General features: G+C 24.0%; 1 protein-coding gene across 1 annotated transcript; it reads left to right on the top strand.

Moving 5' to 3' along the window:
- Nucleotides 1–13965: 13965 nt before the first annotated feature.
- On the top strand, nucleotides 13966–14595 carry LOC148579044 (uncharacterized). Its single transcript, XM_088488216.1, has one exon. It carries the CDS (start codon nucleotides 13966–13968, stop codon nucleotides 14593–14595), a length of 630 nt encoding a protein of 209 aa, XP_088344342.1.
- Nucleotides 14596–15374: the final 779 nt, after the last annotated feature.

Consider the following 15374-nt stretch of genomic DNA (forward strand, 5'->3'; position numbering starts at 1 on the left):
TATATATATATATATATATATATATATATTAAATAAATTTATATAACACAAAATATTTTATTATTGTGTTTATATTTAATATTATAATTTTTTACATAAAATAAAATTTATTTAAATTTTAATATTATATACATATTATATATTTAATATTAATTTTTCTAAGATTCTAATATATCTTTTTTTTTTTTTAATTTGGTGTATGAATTCTTAACTTATTTCTTATGTATTATTTATTTTAATTCTAAAGCCCAAAAACTTGTTTTTTGTACAGACATGTTATAATTAATATTCATATATATTTTTTTTTTTGGACTTCAGCCCAATATGTAAAACTTACAAAAAAAATTTAAATTTTTAAAAACAAAAAGTGATTAACCTGATTAACAGGTTGCCTTTCTAAATCCAGGCCATTCAAATAAAATATAATAAATGAAGAGTTCAGATTTAACCAACTAACAAGGTGTGCAGCACTCCCTACTTAACAAGGAGCGTTTAAGGATGACCCATATGATTTCACATTGTTAAATATTAATAGTATATTACAAGGTGTAATAATACTATTAATATTTTACTATGGCTGATTTAACAATAAAAAAATTTCACATTGTTAAATATTTTATAAATAATTATTGTATTATTTTCGGTTATATAGAAGTAGTATGTTTTAATTTAGTATAGATGTAATCACAAATCAGAGAATCTTATTTGTATTTTAAAAATAAAAAAAAAATTAAAGTTCATTAATCGAAGGATCAAATTTGTGTAAGTTTACAAATTGGAGAATTCGTTTTGTGTAAGTAGTTCACAAATTCGGAGGGTCGGTTTTGTATTTTAAAAATTTTTAAAAATTAAAATTCACAAATTGAAAGATCATATTTGTGTATGTTCACAAATTAGAAGGTCGGTTTTGTGTTTTAAAAAATTCAAAAAAGTTAAACTTTACAAATTGAAAGGTTATATTTATGATCTCCATATAAAAAAACACACCAAATTTCATACGTTATTGAAAAATACAATTATGAATTCAATATCGAAATTAAAAAGTGTTTATAAATTAATTAAAAAAAATATTTAATTCATGAATTATTTATTTTTTTAAATTAATTTATAATATTTTGATTTATAGTATAAATGATAATTTATTTAAAATTACAAATATAACAACAAAGTTAAATTTAAAAAGATAAGAAAAAAATTTAAAGAATAAAATTGGAGTCTGAAACACAACTAAAATTATTTAGTAGGTATGAATATTTTTTAAAATGTTTAATATTTAAAATTATTTGATATATATGAATATTTACTTATGTTCCAGTTTTGCATATAAATATTTTCTCATCTTTTTAAATTTAATTTTGTTATTATATTTGTAATTCTAAATAAATTATCATTCTTACTATAAATCAAAATATTATAAATTAATTTTAAAAAATAAATAATTCATGGACTACAAAATTTGTTTAACCAATTCATAAATCAAATGACAAATTTTGTTTAAAGGTACTCTCACAAAATAAAAATAACACTTGTTAATTTCTTATACAAAATGTAAAAAAAATTTAGTATTATTAACAAATTTTTTCTAAAGGTACTCTCACAAAATAAAAATAATACTTATTAATTTCTTATACAATATATAAGAAAAATTTAGTATTATACATGATAATTTAGAGACTAAATTTTGAATATAAATATTTATTTTTTTTAATATTTATTATTTGTAGTATTTAATATTATTTATGCATACTTAAATATTTAATAAAAACTAATTAATTTTATTAATAAAGTTAACACAATAAAATATATTTTTTTAATAATAATTCATTACAGTTCAAAAATTATTATTTTTTTTTTGTCTAATACAACAAAAATATATTTGTAATTAAAGTTTTATTAGTATTAATATTTAATTGAAAAAGACAAAATCTAAATTTCTATGCATTTGTCTTGTCACATCTGAACAAAGTAATAATAGCAAAAGATAGATGTCACTCTTAAACTTATGCCACGTTAGTTTTCTCATGTGTTGAAAAAAATTTATTTTTACACCATAAAATTCACCATATTACAAACTAGAAGAGAGAGTTGTAATATAAAGATATTCATTATTTTCTTCTCTTGTGTTTCTATAAGATATCTATTTTGACAGATATCTTTAAAACATAATAAGTTTTTATCAGGCTTACTTGATAATGCATTATTTATAAAAAATTTGGTTCCTTTAAGCAATACTATGGTAATATTTTCGGAGCCTTCAATTATTTTTGCTCTACCAACAATTATACTTATATTTGTTTTTTTGTAATAAGAGAGACAAAATATTTGTATCTCTAAATATTGTATATATTGAAGCACGGTCAATTAGAAATACTTTTTTATTGTTAAATTTGAGAGAAATTGAAGAATACGTATATCTTTATTTACGAAAATAAAAAAAAGTACGATTATATATCATTTAAGAGTGATTTTTTAATCAGTTTTTTATTACAATAATTTAAAAAAAATTGAAACAAATACATTTTAATAGATTTAGTGTCTTTTTAAAATTAAATATACATCTAAAATATAAACTAAATAAAACTGAAATTTAAAATTTAAAATTTATATTTCAGTTTTAGCATTTTTAATTATTAACAGATTATCATTTAAATACATATTCAAAAATTAAATGCAGTAAAATTGAAGATTTTAGATTTAAAATTCAAAAAATAAATCTTAAGGTTTTAATTATTAAAACACACATCTAAAGTCTCTAAAAGAGATCATATTTTAAACTAATATGTTAGATATACTTTTTTTGAATAATATCTAAAAAACTTAGCTTAATTATTCATTTTAATAATTTTGAAAATGTTAATAAAAAAATAAGAAATATTAGATGTATTTTTATCGAATAAAATATAAAAAATAGTTTTATTTTTAACGTTTAAATTTAAATTTTATATTTATGATTTTGGATGTTTCAAACATATTTTGTATATAAGTCAATAATTTTAGATGTGTAATAAATGAAAAATAACTAATTTTTACAAACATACATTTTAATAATTTTAAAAACATTAATGTTCAAATAAGTAACATAAAATTCAACAAATAATAAAAAAATGAGAAATATTAGATGAGTTTTTATCGAATAAGATATAAAAAAATTAATTTTATATTTAATGTTTAAATTTAAATTTCTGATTTATAATTTTGGATGTGTTTCATAAATATTTTATGTATTACTTAATAATTTTAGATGTGTTACAATTGAAAACAAAAACAAATTTTTACAAACATACGTTTTAATACTTTTAAAAGCATTAATATTCAAATAAATAATAAAAAATCTAACTATTAAAAAAAGAAAAATATTAGATGAGTTTTTATCAAATAAGATATAAAAAATTAATTTTATTTTTAATGTTTAAATTTAAATTTTAGATTTATGATTTTGGATGTGTTTCAAAAATATTTTTTGTATAACTTAATAATTTTAGATGTGTTACAATTAAAAAAATTAATTTTTACGAACATAAATTTTAATAATTTTAACAACGCTAACGTTAATATTCAAATAAGTAATAAAAAATTCAACTAATAATTTATTATTGAAAACTATAAACCTTTATCAAATTTTTATTTGTTATTTTTTTTTTCTTTCGAATTCCTGTAATTGTTCTTTTATTTATCTTTAATTCGGTCTAATTTTATGTTGGTGGTCATCTCTAATCATTTTAGAGATAAAGATTAAAACAATAAAAGAAAGAAAGAAAAAAGAAAGTAAAGAAGAAGAAAAGAATATTAATGCATAGACTGATAATTCATTTATTATTTAATTCAAATGTTGACAATGATGATGAATGAGTTTTGAATTAGCATGCAAGTCACTAATAATACTCATCTAATAATAATAATAATAATAATAATAATAATAATAATAAAATGTTAAATATGAAATAATAAATTTATCTGTAGATGAGTAATACTCTTTTATAAAAATTTTTATGAAGAACGTAAGATAGAGAAGAAAAAAAAAAAAAACGTACATGAGAGAGAGGAAAATAGGTAAAAAGTTAGAAAAATTTTAGTATTTACAATTTAAATTAATTTTAATTATCATCATGTCCTATAAATTAAAAATGTGTTTTAACTAAAATTTAATTAAATAATATTATTTAAATTTAAAAGCTGAATGAAGACTAAATTTTAAAGGATACATAGCATTAATTAAATAATACAAAAATTCTAGAATAATAGATTTTTAATTAATATTCTTCTAAAAGAGATTTGCTTTATTTAAATGACGAACATGGCTTAGCTAACCAAAATCACTTGTTTTATACTTGTCTGAGTTGCTAACGGCAAAGATATCATTGGTGAGTTTCATCCAAACATAGGAAAGGAATGATAAATCCAAATAGAATTGACAGACCAATAGCCCATGATGGAAGACGGCAGGCGGGGGGACGGAAGGGACGGCCTAATTGATGAGTAGTGACATTGACACAGGTGGAACCGCCACAGTCGTAGCAGAAGACTTGTCCACACCTGCAAAGTATTGCATTGCACGTCAAAGGTTCCTTCTCAACGTAGAACCTGCAATTTGGGCACCTCTTCCACCCGTTCCTCTCGCTAACATCATCACTATATCTTCATCCGTGCACGTGAGGGACATCTGCCTAGGAATACAGGAATACAGGAATCTCTTGCAGGAATACAGGAATCTCTTGCTCTCGCTCTCAAGAACAGCAGCTTCACGCAATGACTTCTCCCACCGATGCAATACCGACTTTGGCAGAATCTCGCGGCAACCATTGGTTTCCAATAGACCATGGCACCGGGGAACCGGACACCGGATATTGATCACGTTGTCGTCGAGCTTAGAACAAACGTACTTCACCACGCAATCCGTACAATACGAGTGTGTGCAACCACTTATGGTGAAAGATTCCGCTTCGGTTTTAGTCTCAATGCAGATTTCGCACACGAACGAGGAAATGGAGGAGGACTCGCCTTTCTCCTCTCTGTTGATCTTCTTCGTTGGTTTTGTGACGACGCCGACGCTGTTTCTGTGATTCTCTACCTCGTTAGAATTCGTCATTCTAAGCTGGCTCCTCTTGCTTGATCCCGATTCGGTTTCAGTTTCAGGTGGTGACCGTGATGGTGACCACCAACGAGAGTGGTTACTGCTTCATGAAAAGCTCTTCGCTCGTCCTCATGTTTTCCAGTAATTTCAAGGCTTTCAAGATGAGGGAGTGCTTAGTCTTGTCGGTTATTTATTTAGGAAGAAGTAAGAATTAAACCCTAAACTCTAATACTTAGCAACTGACCAATAAATTTAAATTTTTTTTAAAAAATGTATTTTTGATACAATTTATACATATACCTAATTACTTAACATCATATTAACAAAAAAAATTATTTTTTATACTTCAGTATATTAAAATTAAACTATAAAAAATGTTAAAAAATTTATCAAAATTTATTAGTTTTGACCATCCATACATTAATTATATTGTTGAATTATTAAACTTAAAAAATTGAGTTAATGATTAAAAATGATAGACAAAAATAATAAATTCTCATGGTTTTTGAATATTTTTTTAAACTAAAAAATATAACTATTTTAATTTTATTCAAATTTTATTATATCTTAAAATTTCATGAGCGGATATTTGTTTATGATCATTCTTTTCTATAAGAAACTAAATTCCAAAAAATTAGGAAGTAAACCGTTTTGTAAATCTTTTCTGTTTTAACTTGCTCTTATGGTTTAAAAATTTAAATACATTTTCCTTGTCATTTCTTTTTTCTCATTTTCTTTCCAAATATTTATATTTTAGAGTCTGGTTTATGGATAAAAGAAATTCAAGTATAGATTAGTGGACTCTCTAATGCATGCATTTGTTGAGGCAAGTAATTTGCAATTCCAACACCATCAGAATAATTATTTTTCATTGTTTAACTACAGGAATTTTCAACTTGTGGTGGTGACCTTAGTTTTATTTATTTATTTTTTTTTTTTGGAGATAGACCTTATATGTAGTGGATCCTCATATGTAGTGGATCCTCTGTCCCAAACAAAAAAGTGTACAGAGACCTCTTACCACATTCCCAATTTCCCATATCGAGAAAATTATCATATGATATTATGATAATGTTCATTCTAAACTCTAGAAATTGTGTGAACTTATACAGTTTTGTATAGAGTATTTATGTATTACTAGCTAATTCACATTATCAAATTTTGTGGATAGAAGTTATAATGAAAGTTGAAGCCTGCGAAAATGATTTATGTTACTAGGCCTCAGGTTTGATTCTACACAAATCTTTGACCAATGGAATTGGAACAGTAGTACCTAATAATCAAACTAAAACATATATTTCGGGAAAAAAATTAAGTGAAAAAATTCATAAAATAATAAAATAAATAATTAATTATTATTAAATTTATAACTTTTGAGTTTTTTCATATGCAAAATTTGTTATTTTAATTTAAGAGTATTTAGATATTTATTTCTTATTTTATCAATTTTCTTCTTTTAAAAGAGCTTAATCTTGTATTTGGCAGAAAACTATACATAGAGGCAAAATGAATTATTTTTGAGGAGTGGCGAAGCATGGGAAGACGAGGGAGAAAGGTATCAAGCAGAAACAATGCCACTATAGTATTAGTAGGAGTATATACCCACAAACATTTCAATGGTTATGGCTTATCAACACACAAAATTTTATTCACCCATAATAAATGTAAACTAAAATCAGTTATTAAAATAAATTATTAATATAAAATATATATTAAAAATAAATTAAATAATATATATTTATATACAAATATAAATAATTTATTTATTTAAATTATATAAATATATACTAAAACTATCAAATTATCCTAAAAATAAAATGGCTACAATTATATTTTTTTAACTTTTACATAAACTATGAGTAATGTACAAATTTTAAAATAAAATGTAAAACCTGAAAAACTATTATGATTTTAGCATTCAGCAAATTTTGGTCATAAATCGTGGTTTTTTCTTGGTATTATCCATATTTTTGTAAATCATTGAAAACTTCTTTTAAACCAACTACCAGCTCAACAGACACGTTCAGCCGCTTTTCTATTGAGTTAAAAAAATATTTTTATATTTTTATTTTTAAAATTATAAATTTAATATCAACAATTAAAAAATAAATTATGAAAAAATAAAATATTTTAAATTATTTAATATATATAAAAAGCATAAAATAAATAAATTTAAATTAAAAAATAAAAAAAGAATTATATTATTATTATATGTAACAAAATCAAAATAAAAATTTACTAATATTATTTATAAATTAGTTATTTATATATTAAATTTAATTATTTTTTCAATCCTATTTAATTTGGAATAAATTTATAAATTTATATTCACGTTCAAAACACTCTTTTAGAAGATACACAATTTTAATAGATAAAAAATTATTTTTTTAATCTTATATTGAACATCTTTAATTATCTTAAATTTTATTATTATTTTAAAATTATTAATTTTTATTTTGATTATATCATCTCATCATACTATACACTATTATTTTCTCTTATTATTTTTTTACATGTATAATTATTATTGTCTCACCGTCACTATTATGTTGCCTTATTTTATTGTCATCGCAGCTCTCATTTTTGTTTATCAATTTGATTCATACATATCTATTGTCTTAACCTTTGAGTTGTTAAAGATTTGTTAAAAGAATTATTTTCTTATTTGATTTAGATTTCTAGATCTATAACTATTATATAAATAGTTAAATACTTATTTTTCATACTTACTTGTTAAGTCATATTTTATCATTTTAAAAAAAAATTTAAGATATCAAACATTCAAAAATTTTGTATAAAATAATAAAATAAAAAATAAAGAATTATAAGTTATTTAATTTTTTAATATATAGAATAATTGGATTTAAATTAATTTAGATATAATACTAAAATCATTACGTTGTTACTATCTATAACAATATATAATGGCAATATATAGGTTTGGTGTCCAAAATTTTTTTCCAGTATTACCCTTTCTAATCAACTTCTCCACTTAATGTCAGTTATCTCTGAAAAACTTCCATTACTCTACTTGGCCACTTGACGTAATTTTCACCTGTCACCTCTTACCCATTTTTCTCTTCTCATATCATCTCTTATTAATATTATTGAATACATTAATAAATTTTAAAAATACATTAGACTCATGCCAATAATAAATTTGCTTTTAAATATTCAGATATTCATAATAATAATAATAAAATTGGTCCAAATTTAAGTAATAGATAGAACGGTAATAATATTAGTGGGTATAAATTATCATTTTTTAAAAGCTTTAATTCATACTTAGTAAACTTTTAATTATTTCTAATATACTATATTACATGTATCTATAATACAGTGTATTATGGTTGTTAATTGTTCACTTAAAAAATTTATACTATTAATTTAATATTTAAATTTTTTTTATTATGATACTATTTTAATGTATTCTAAATTTTTATTATGTATTTATAATTTTGATAAAAATCATTCTTAAAATAAATATTAATCTTATTTTTTAATTTTTTTGTCCACACAATATTAAATTATTTATATTAAAAGATTTACGAAATTCAAAAAATATTATTTATATGTTAAAAATCTGTTTTTAGATATTCAAGTATTAGAATTTGTCTAAATAATATTCTGAATGATGATAACATTGGTTAGTTGTGTATATATATTCCATTAGTTTGTTAATTTTATTTTTTGAATTATTTTTTATTATGATACTATTTTAATGTACTCTAATTTTTTATTATGTATTTATAATTTTAAAAATAATCATTAGAAGAAATATTAATTTTATCTCTTAAATTTTTTAGCTTTGACAATATTAAATAATTTATATTAAAATATTTAGATAATTTCAAAACTATGATTTATACTATAACAAAATAACAATACACAAAGAAAATATGGGAGCTTGATGTTCACTTTTTTTTATTCAATGAGTTCTGCTTGACAATTGTTGTATAAAATATTTATTTAAAAATATTGATAATTTTTTATTTAATTTATACGGTAAATAATAATATTTTATGTAATTTTATTTTATTTAATATCAAATAAATTTAAATTTGAATTTTCTTTTATTCTTTTCGAATTGAAATAGTCTATTGCATGATTGACAACTTTGATTTTTATTATAATAACTATTTTTTCTATTATTTTCTATTTACTATTTTTTTTATTTTTGTCATAATAATTATTTTTTTATCTATACCAATATATAATGGGATAAAAAAGTTTAGTATCCAATTCCTTCTCCCTATTTTATCTCTATTTCTTTTTTATTTTTGTTACACACTAAATTCAATATAACAAACTATTACCACGTCCTTAATTTTTTATTTTTTTATAAAAAAGAATTTATGTCACGACAGAGTATTAAACTAATTTATTTTCAACCCACGACATATTTTAAAACTGATTTACTTCCAATAAAAAACTGCTCCCCCAATTTAAAAACCGAAACCCCAACAGAATTAAATAATTTTTCACTTTCAATTTTGGTCTTGCAAATCTTTTTCTTCTCTGCATCTTGCTATCTTTTTGACAAATAGAAATAGAAACTTCACAAAATCAACAATCATGTCAACGTCAACCCACTTAAATAGAATATGCTAGGCGAAGAAGACAACATAAAATCAACAATCATGTCAACGTCAACCCACTTAAATAGAATATGCTAGGCGAAGAAGACAACATGATCGAAGAATAAAGACAGCAATACCTAGCCAGAAGACGTGCAACTTATCGGGAGATGATTCGACAAGAAAAACAAGTTGCCATATCAACTGACTCCAATTCCAACTCCAATGCCAAACGCAGGTAGAGGTACTCGATTAACTACAAATATAGGAGTAGCCCGATTGACTACAATTAGACAAATGACCAGAGCTACCACCCATCATCAATTTGATACAGGTAACACGATAACTAATTTTCTTTGTTATGAATTCAATTAGTTTTTAATAATTATATTTTACTTAGCGCATGACAATAGAACAGGCACAAGTAACAGAAATCTATAACAATATATAATATGGATACGGAGTTTTCGTATCCAAATTTACTTTCTAATGTTGTCCTTAATGATAGAGATTCTCCCGTACATGCGTCAGTTACTTTAAATAAAAGAACTTTAACCGTTAACAGCAACACATGTTCTTCTATCTTATTTTCATTATGTATTTCACTAATAGTTGTAGGAACCATAACCTCTTCTTCAATTCTCTATCCCAATAATTTATCTATTTAATTAATTTTATCTGTTTTCAATTTTTCTTACTTCTCTTTCCAAATCTGAATGTGCTTCTCTGTATGTAACAATTATTTGGATGAATTTTTGTAATTTTCTGAACTAGATAATGACTATGCCAAATGTTGATTTTCGACGCCATGTATGAAAGGAGGAAAAAAATAATTAGGGGTGATAAATAATTTTTTATGGATCTTATCGTTTTATTTTGGGTATAATCTTTATGTGAGTACTTTATACCAAGTTTGATCTTATTATTCAATTTTTAGTGCTTCTCCTCTCACTATTAGGTGCACTCTTCTATATTATTACTGTTGCCATCATTCTCCTTCCTTAAATATAGTGATTGTATCGCCTCCATCTTTTTCTCGCTTTCATTTACTACAATTGCAAATTTTATACCATTTTAATGCGGATATTAATTTCACGCATAACTTTCACCTTCATTTTCCTTTCTCTTCAGTTTACTTACCAAACTGTATTCATTGTTATATATTTTTAATCTGTCTTTTACATACAAAGTTTTCTTTCATCAATTTAATTTAAAAAATGATTATTTTTTTATCTGATATTTAGTTTTTAATTTTTTTTGACATGTATATACCTATCAATAATGAACTGAAGAACTCTCATAAATTATTTTGTTAACTCATTCTTATATATTTTTAATCTGTCTTTCACATACAAAGTGATGAACAAAAATGAGAGCTCCCATAATGGTATTATAGTAATTGATTGCGGTTGTGGTTAATAGAAGAAGAAAACAAGAAAAAAATAAAACAAGACAACATAATAGTGACGGTGAGACGATAATAGTTATCCATGTAAAAAGAATGATAAAAAAAAATAATAGTGTATAATATGATGAGATGATATAATCAAAATAAAAATTAATAATTTTAAAATAATAATAAAATTAAAAATAATTAAAGATGTTTAATATAAAATTAAAAAAATATTTTTTTATCTATTCGAATTATACATAAAGATAAAGAGTGTTTTGAATATAAATTTTTAATTTTGCTTCAAATTAAATAAGATTGAGAAAATAAATAAATTTAATATATAAATAACTAATTTGTAAACCTTTATCTTAATTTTAATATACATAATAATAATATAACTTTTTACCTTTTTTAATTTAAATTTAATTATTTTATATTTTTTACATATCTTAAATAATTTAAAATATTTTATTTTTTTATAATTAATTTTTATTTATTGATATCAAATTTATAATTTTAAAAATAAAAAAATAAAAATATTTTTTTAACTCAATAAAAAAGCGGCTGAACAGGCACTTTCAGCCGCTTTTCTATTGTTTTTAAGAAATTAATTTTATTTTTTGTTAATATATCATTCACTCTTCAAATTTATTAGATAAGTATTTTTTATTTTAATATTGATGTGACTTTATTTATATCCTATTTTATTAAAATTAAAATTACTATAAACTAAAATATAATTCAAAAAATAATAATAATAACATTATTCTAATTCAAGAAGAGTATATATAAACCAAAATACATGTTAGTTATTTACAAAAGATAATTTTTACTTAAATGTTAGATAAAAGTACTATTATTTTAATATTAAATTGAAAAAATATTTTTTTATCTATTAGAATTATGGATGGAGATAAAAAATGTTTTGGATATAAATTTTTAAATTTGCTTCTAATTAAATAGGATTGAAAAAATAAATAAATTTAATAATATTTATAAATAACTAATCTTTAAATAATATCAATAAATTTTTATATTAATTTTATTACACATAATAGCAAATTAATATTTTTTTAATCTTATTTTTTAATTTAAATTTGTTTTTTTAATATTTTACATGTTAAATAATTTAAGATATTTTATCTTTTTATAATTTATTTTTAATTATTATTAAATTTATAATTTTAAGATAAAAATATAAAATTAATTTCTTAAACTCAATAGAAAAGCGGCTCGTGCCTGATGAGCCCCTAGTGTATAATAATGAAGATATAAATTTATAAATATTTGTAATTTTCATAAAGTAATTTGAAATGTGTTCCCTTCAAAATAAAAATTTGATGCCAGATTCGTATGCCATACTCCACATACAGTCGTGTTCTTTATTATATTGTTTGGTAAATAAATCAACATATTTGAAATGAAATGTAAAAGAGTTGGGAAAATAAGCAAAATGTAGTAGTTTTATAACACGTAATTGTGAAATGGAATAGACGGAGGGGAAGTTCTATCTCTTTTCAAAAGAGTTATCTCCAATTGTCAAAAGCCACCTGTCTCTTTACTCTTTTTCTCCTCTTTTGTGTATGACAAATATTTGTTGTTTCCAGAAAGTTTTGTTAATACTACTGATTGGGAGCTATGAGATTCTCTTTACCTTTTTTTTTTCTTTTCAAACAGAGAAAAAGATACAGGAAAATAAAGGCCATGGGAACTATCTTTTATAAATTTATGCCATTCCCATTCCCATTCCCATGCCATGTTGCATGTTTCCATCTCAAAATTTGAAATTGTTTCCAAACGCTTTTAACTTTGATACCATTTACAAATTCTAATTATCATTACTAATTCACTACAAGATTCCTAAAATGACATGAGCTAAATGAGGCAGAGGCCAGCTAATAAATAAATATTGTTTTGGTGAGTTGAAGAAAGAATGTTTTGACTTTTGAGTTATTCAAATTTTGCGCATGTGAACTCAAGGAGAGCTGTTTACAAGAATGGTTACTGGTTAGGATTAGGATACTCTGAACTGACAATTTCTTTAAAATATGCACAATTAACATATCTATGTTTCCAATAAAAGTGTCTTGGGCCGGAGACTTCTCACATGTTGTATTTTTTATTACTACTTATTTTACAAAATACTTGGATCATATTATTTGAACATATTTATTTGTTGGTAAAATCCACAATTAGTTGTTTTCATTTGCAATAATGTTTATATAAAAAGAAATATGGCAAGTGTTTGATTTATAGATTTAAATGTCCTTTATTATATATAGGAAAAGTCTAGGGCTAGGAACTTTATTAAATTTTGGCCAACATGTAACCAGCAAAGAAAAGTGAGCTATTGGATAAAATCTCACATCAATCTCACATTATTAAAATTATCTTTGATGGATTATTTAATGGCTACAAATCATAAAAGTTGCTGACTCCTAACACTTCTCTTATATATAATATTAAAAAAATAATATTTTGACTATTTTGAATACTCGAACTGAAAATCTTAGTTAAAAAATTAGATATTTACCCTTTTAGCTAACCAAACATATAATCTCTCAAATGTTGATCATTTATTCCCACAGCTCAAAAATAGGTATTAATATATAGAATAATATTATATATTTAAATTTTTTTATAAATAAAGTTTAACCAAATTAAACAATAAAAATTGAAATAATACTATTCATAAATAATTTTTGTTGATGTCAGACCAACTTAATTAACATAAACACTTAGATAGCATTAATTTAAAATATAATTTTTTAAATGTTCAGTTTTCGAGATGTTCTTCCATGATATCAACTATATATTAGTTATACACTCTTTTGGTTCATATCATAGCTAGAATTATATGTCACAAAAGTCAAAACACTCTATCAGAACAAATTCGATCCTTACAGTTTGAGGAGTTTACAACAATGAGCCAACACCTGGAAGGAAAAGTGGTAATAGTAGGCGATTTTAATGCTATAACAAGCCAAACGGAAAAGGAGGGTGGAAGCCAAAAATTAGCAACCACCATTGCAACATTCACTAATTTTATTGACAGTAATGAATTAGTGGATATTGGAATGGTGGGACACCCTTTCACGTGGACAAATCAAAGACAAGGAGAAGATTTGATGAAGGAGAGGCTTGACCGCTATTTAGTTGGGATGGAATGGAAGTTGAAGTTTCCGAATGCAGTGGTGCACAGGCTCACAGAGTCAGGCTCGGATCATGCTCCAATTTTGATGGAAACCGAACCTCAATCCTGGCATAGTAAAAGGCGGTTTAAATACCAGGAACGTTGGTGTGGAGAAGAGGATGTCAAGAGAATTGTCAGTGAAGTGTGGAGAATGGAAGTTGTAGGCTCGGCTATGTTCTCCTTGGCCCAAAAGTTGAAAGTTTATAGACATAGACTAGTTCAATGGCAGAAAACTCACAAAGCAAACTCCCGGAAAGAAATTGAGGACCTTCAAGCTAAACTAGAGGATTTGCGGGTGGCTGGAATCAATGGGGAGAGGAGGTTACCGATTTGGAGGAGAAGTTGGAGCTGGCATATTTGAAAGAAGAGAGCTATTGGCGAGAAAAATCTAGAATCAAGTGGCTAAAAGAAGGAGATCAGAACACTAGATTCTTTCACCAGAAATTTCAATCAAGGATGCGAAGGAACAGAATTTGGAGATTAGTGGGGAGGGACAATGAGATTGCATCAAAACTGGAGGATATTGCAAAGGTAGCTGAGGACTACTTTTGCGATAATTTTACTTCTTCTTGTTCGGCTTATCCGAATCCATACTTAGAGGATTTGGAGCCTAAGGTTACAGCTTCCATGAACCGTAGGTTCCAAAGGCCAGTAACTATGGACGAGGTCAAAAGAGCTACATTTAGTGTTCATGCTCAAAGTGCTCCTGGTGATGACGGGTTTACAGCTAAGTTTTTTCACTTTTTCTGGGATATAGTTGGAGGTGACGTTTTTAAGGCAGTGAGAAGTTTCTTTCACAATGACAGAATTTTAAAATGCTTCAATCATACTCAAATTTGTTTGATTCCAAAGGTGCCAGATGCCAGTGACATGACTCAGGTACGACCGATCAGTTTGTCTTCAGTTATGTATAAAATTATTTCTAAAGTTATGGTGCACCGATTACAAGGTATTATGAATAAAATTATAAGTCCAAATCAGAGTGCGTTTCTCAAAGAAAAACTCATTTCAGATAATATTTTAATTGCCCACGAATGTATGCACTATTTGAAAAATAAGAGAAGTGGGGCAAAGCATGAGATGGGTATTAAACTAGATATGAGCAATGCTTATGATAAGGTTGAATGGCATTTTTTATGG

This window comes from Arachis ipaensis, chromosome B10 (assembly GCF_059453495.1).
Source record: "Arachis ipaensis isolate K30076 ecotype BB chromosome B10, ASM5945349v1, whole genome shotgun sequence".
Lineage (NCBI taxonomy): Eukaryota > Viridiplantae > Streptophyta > Magnoliopsida > Fabales > Fabaceae > Arachis > Arachis ipaensis.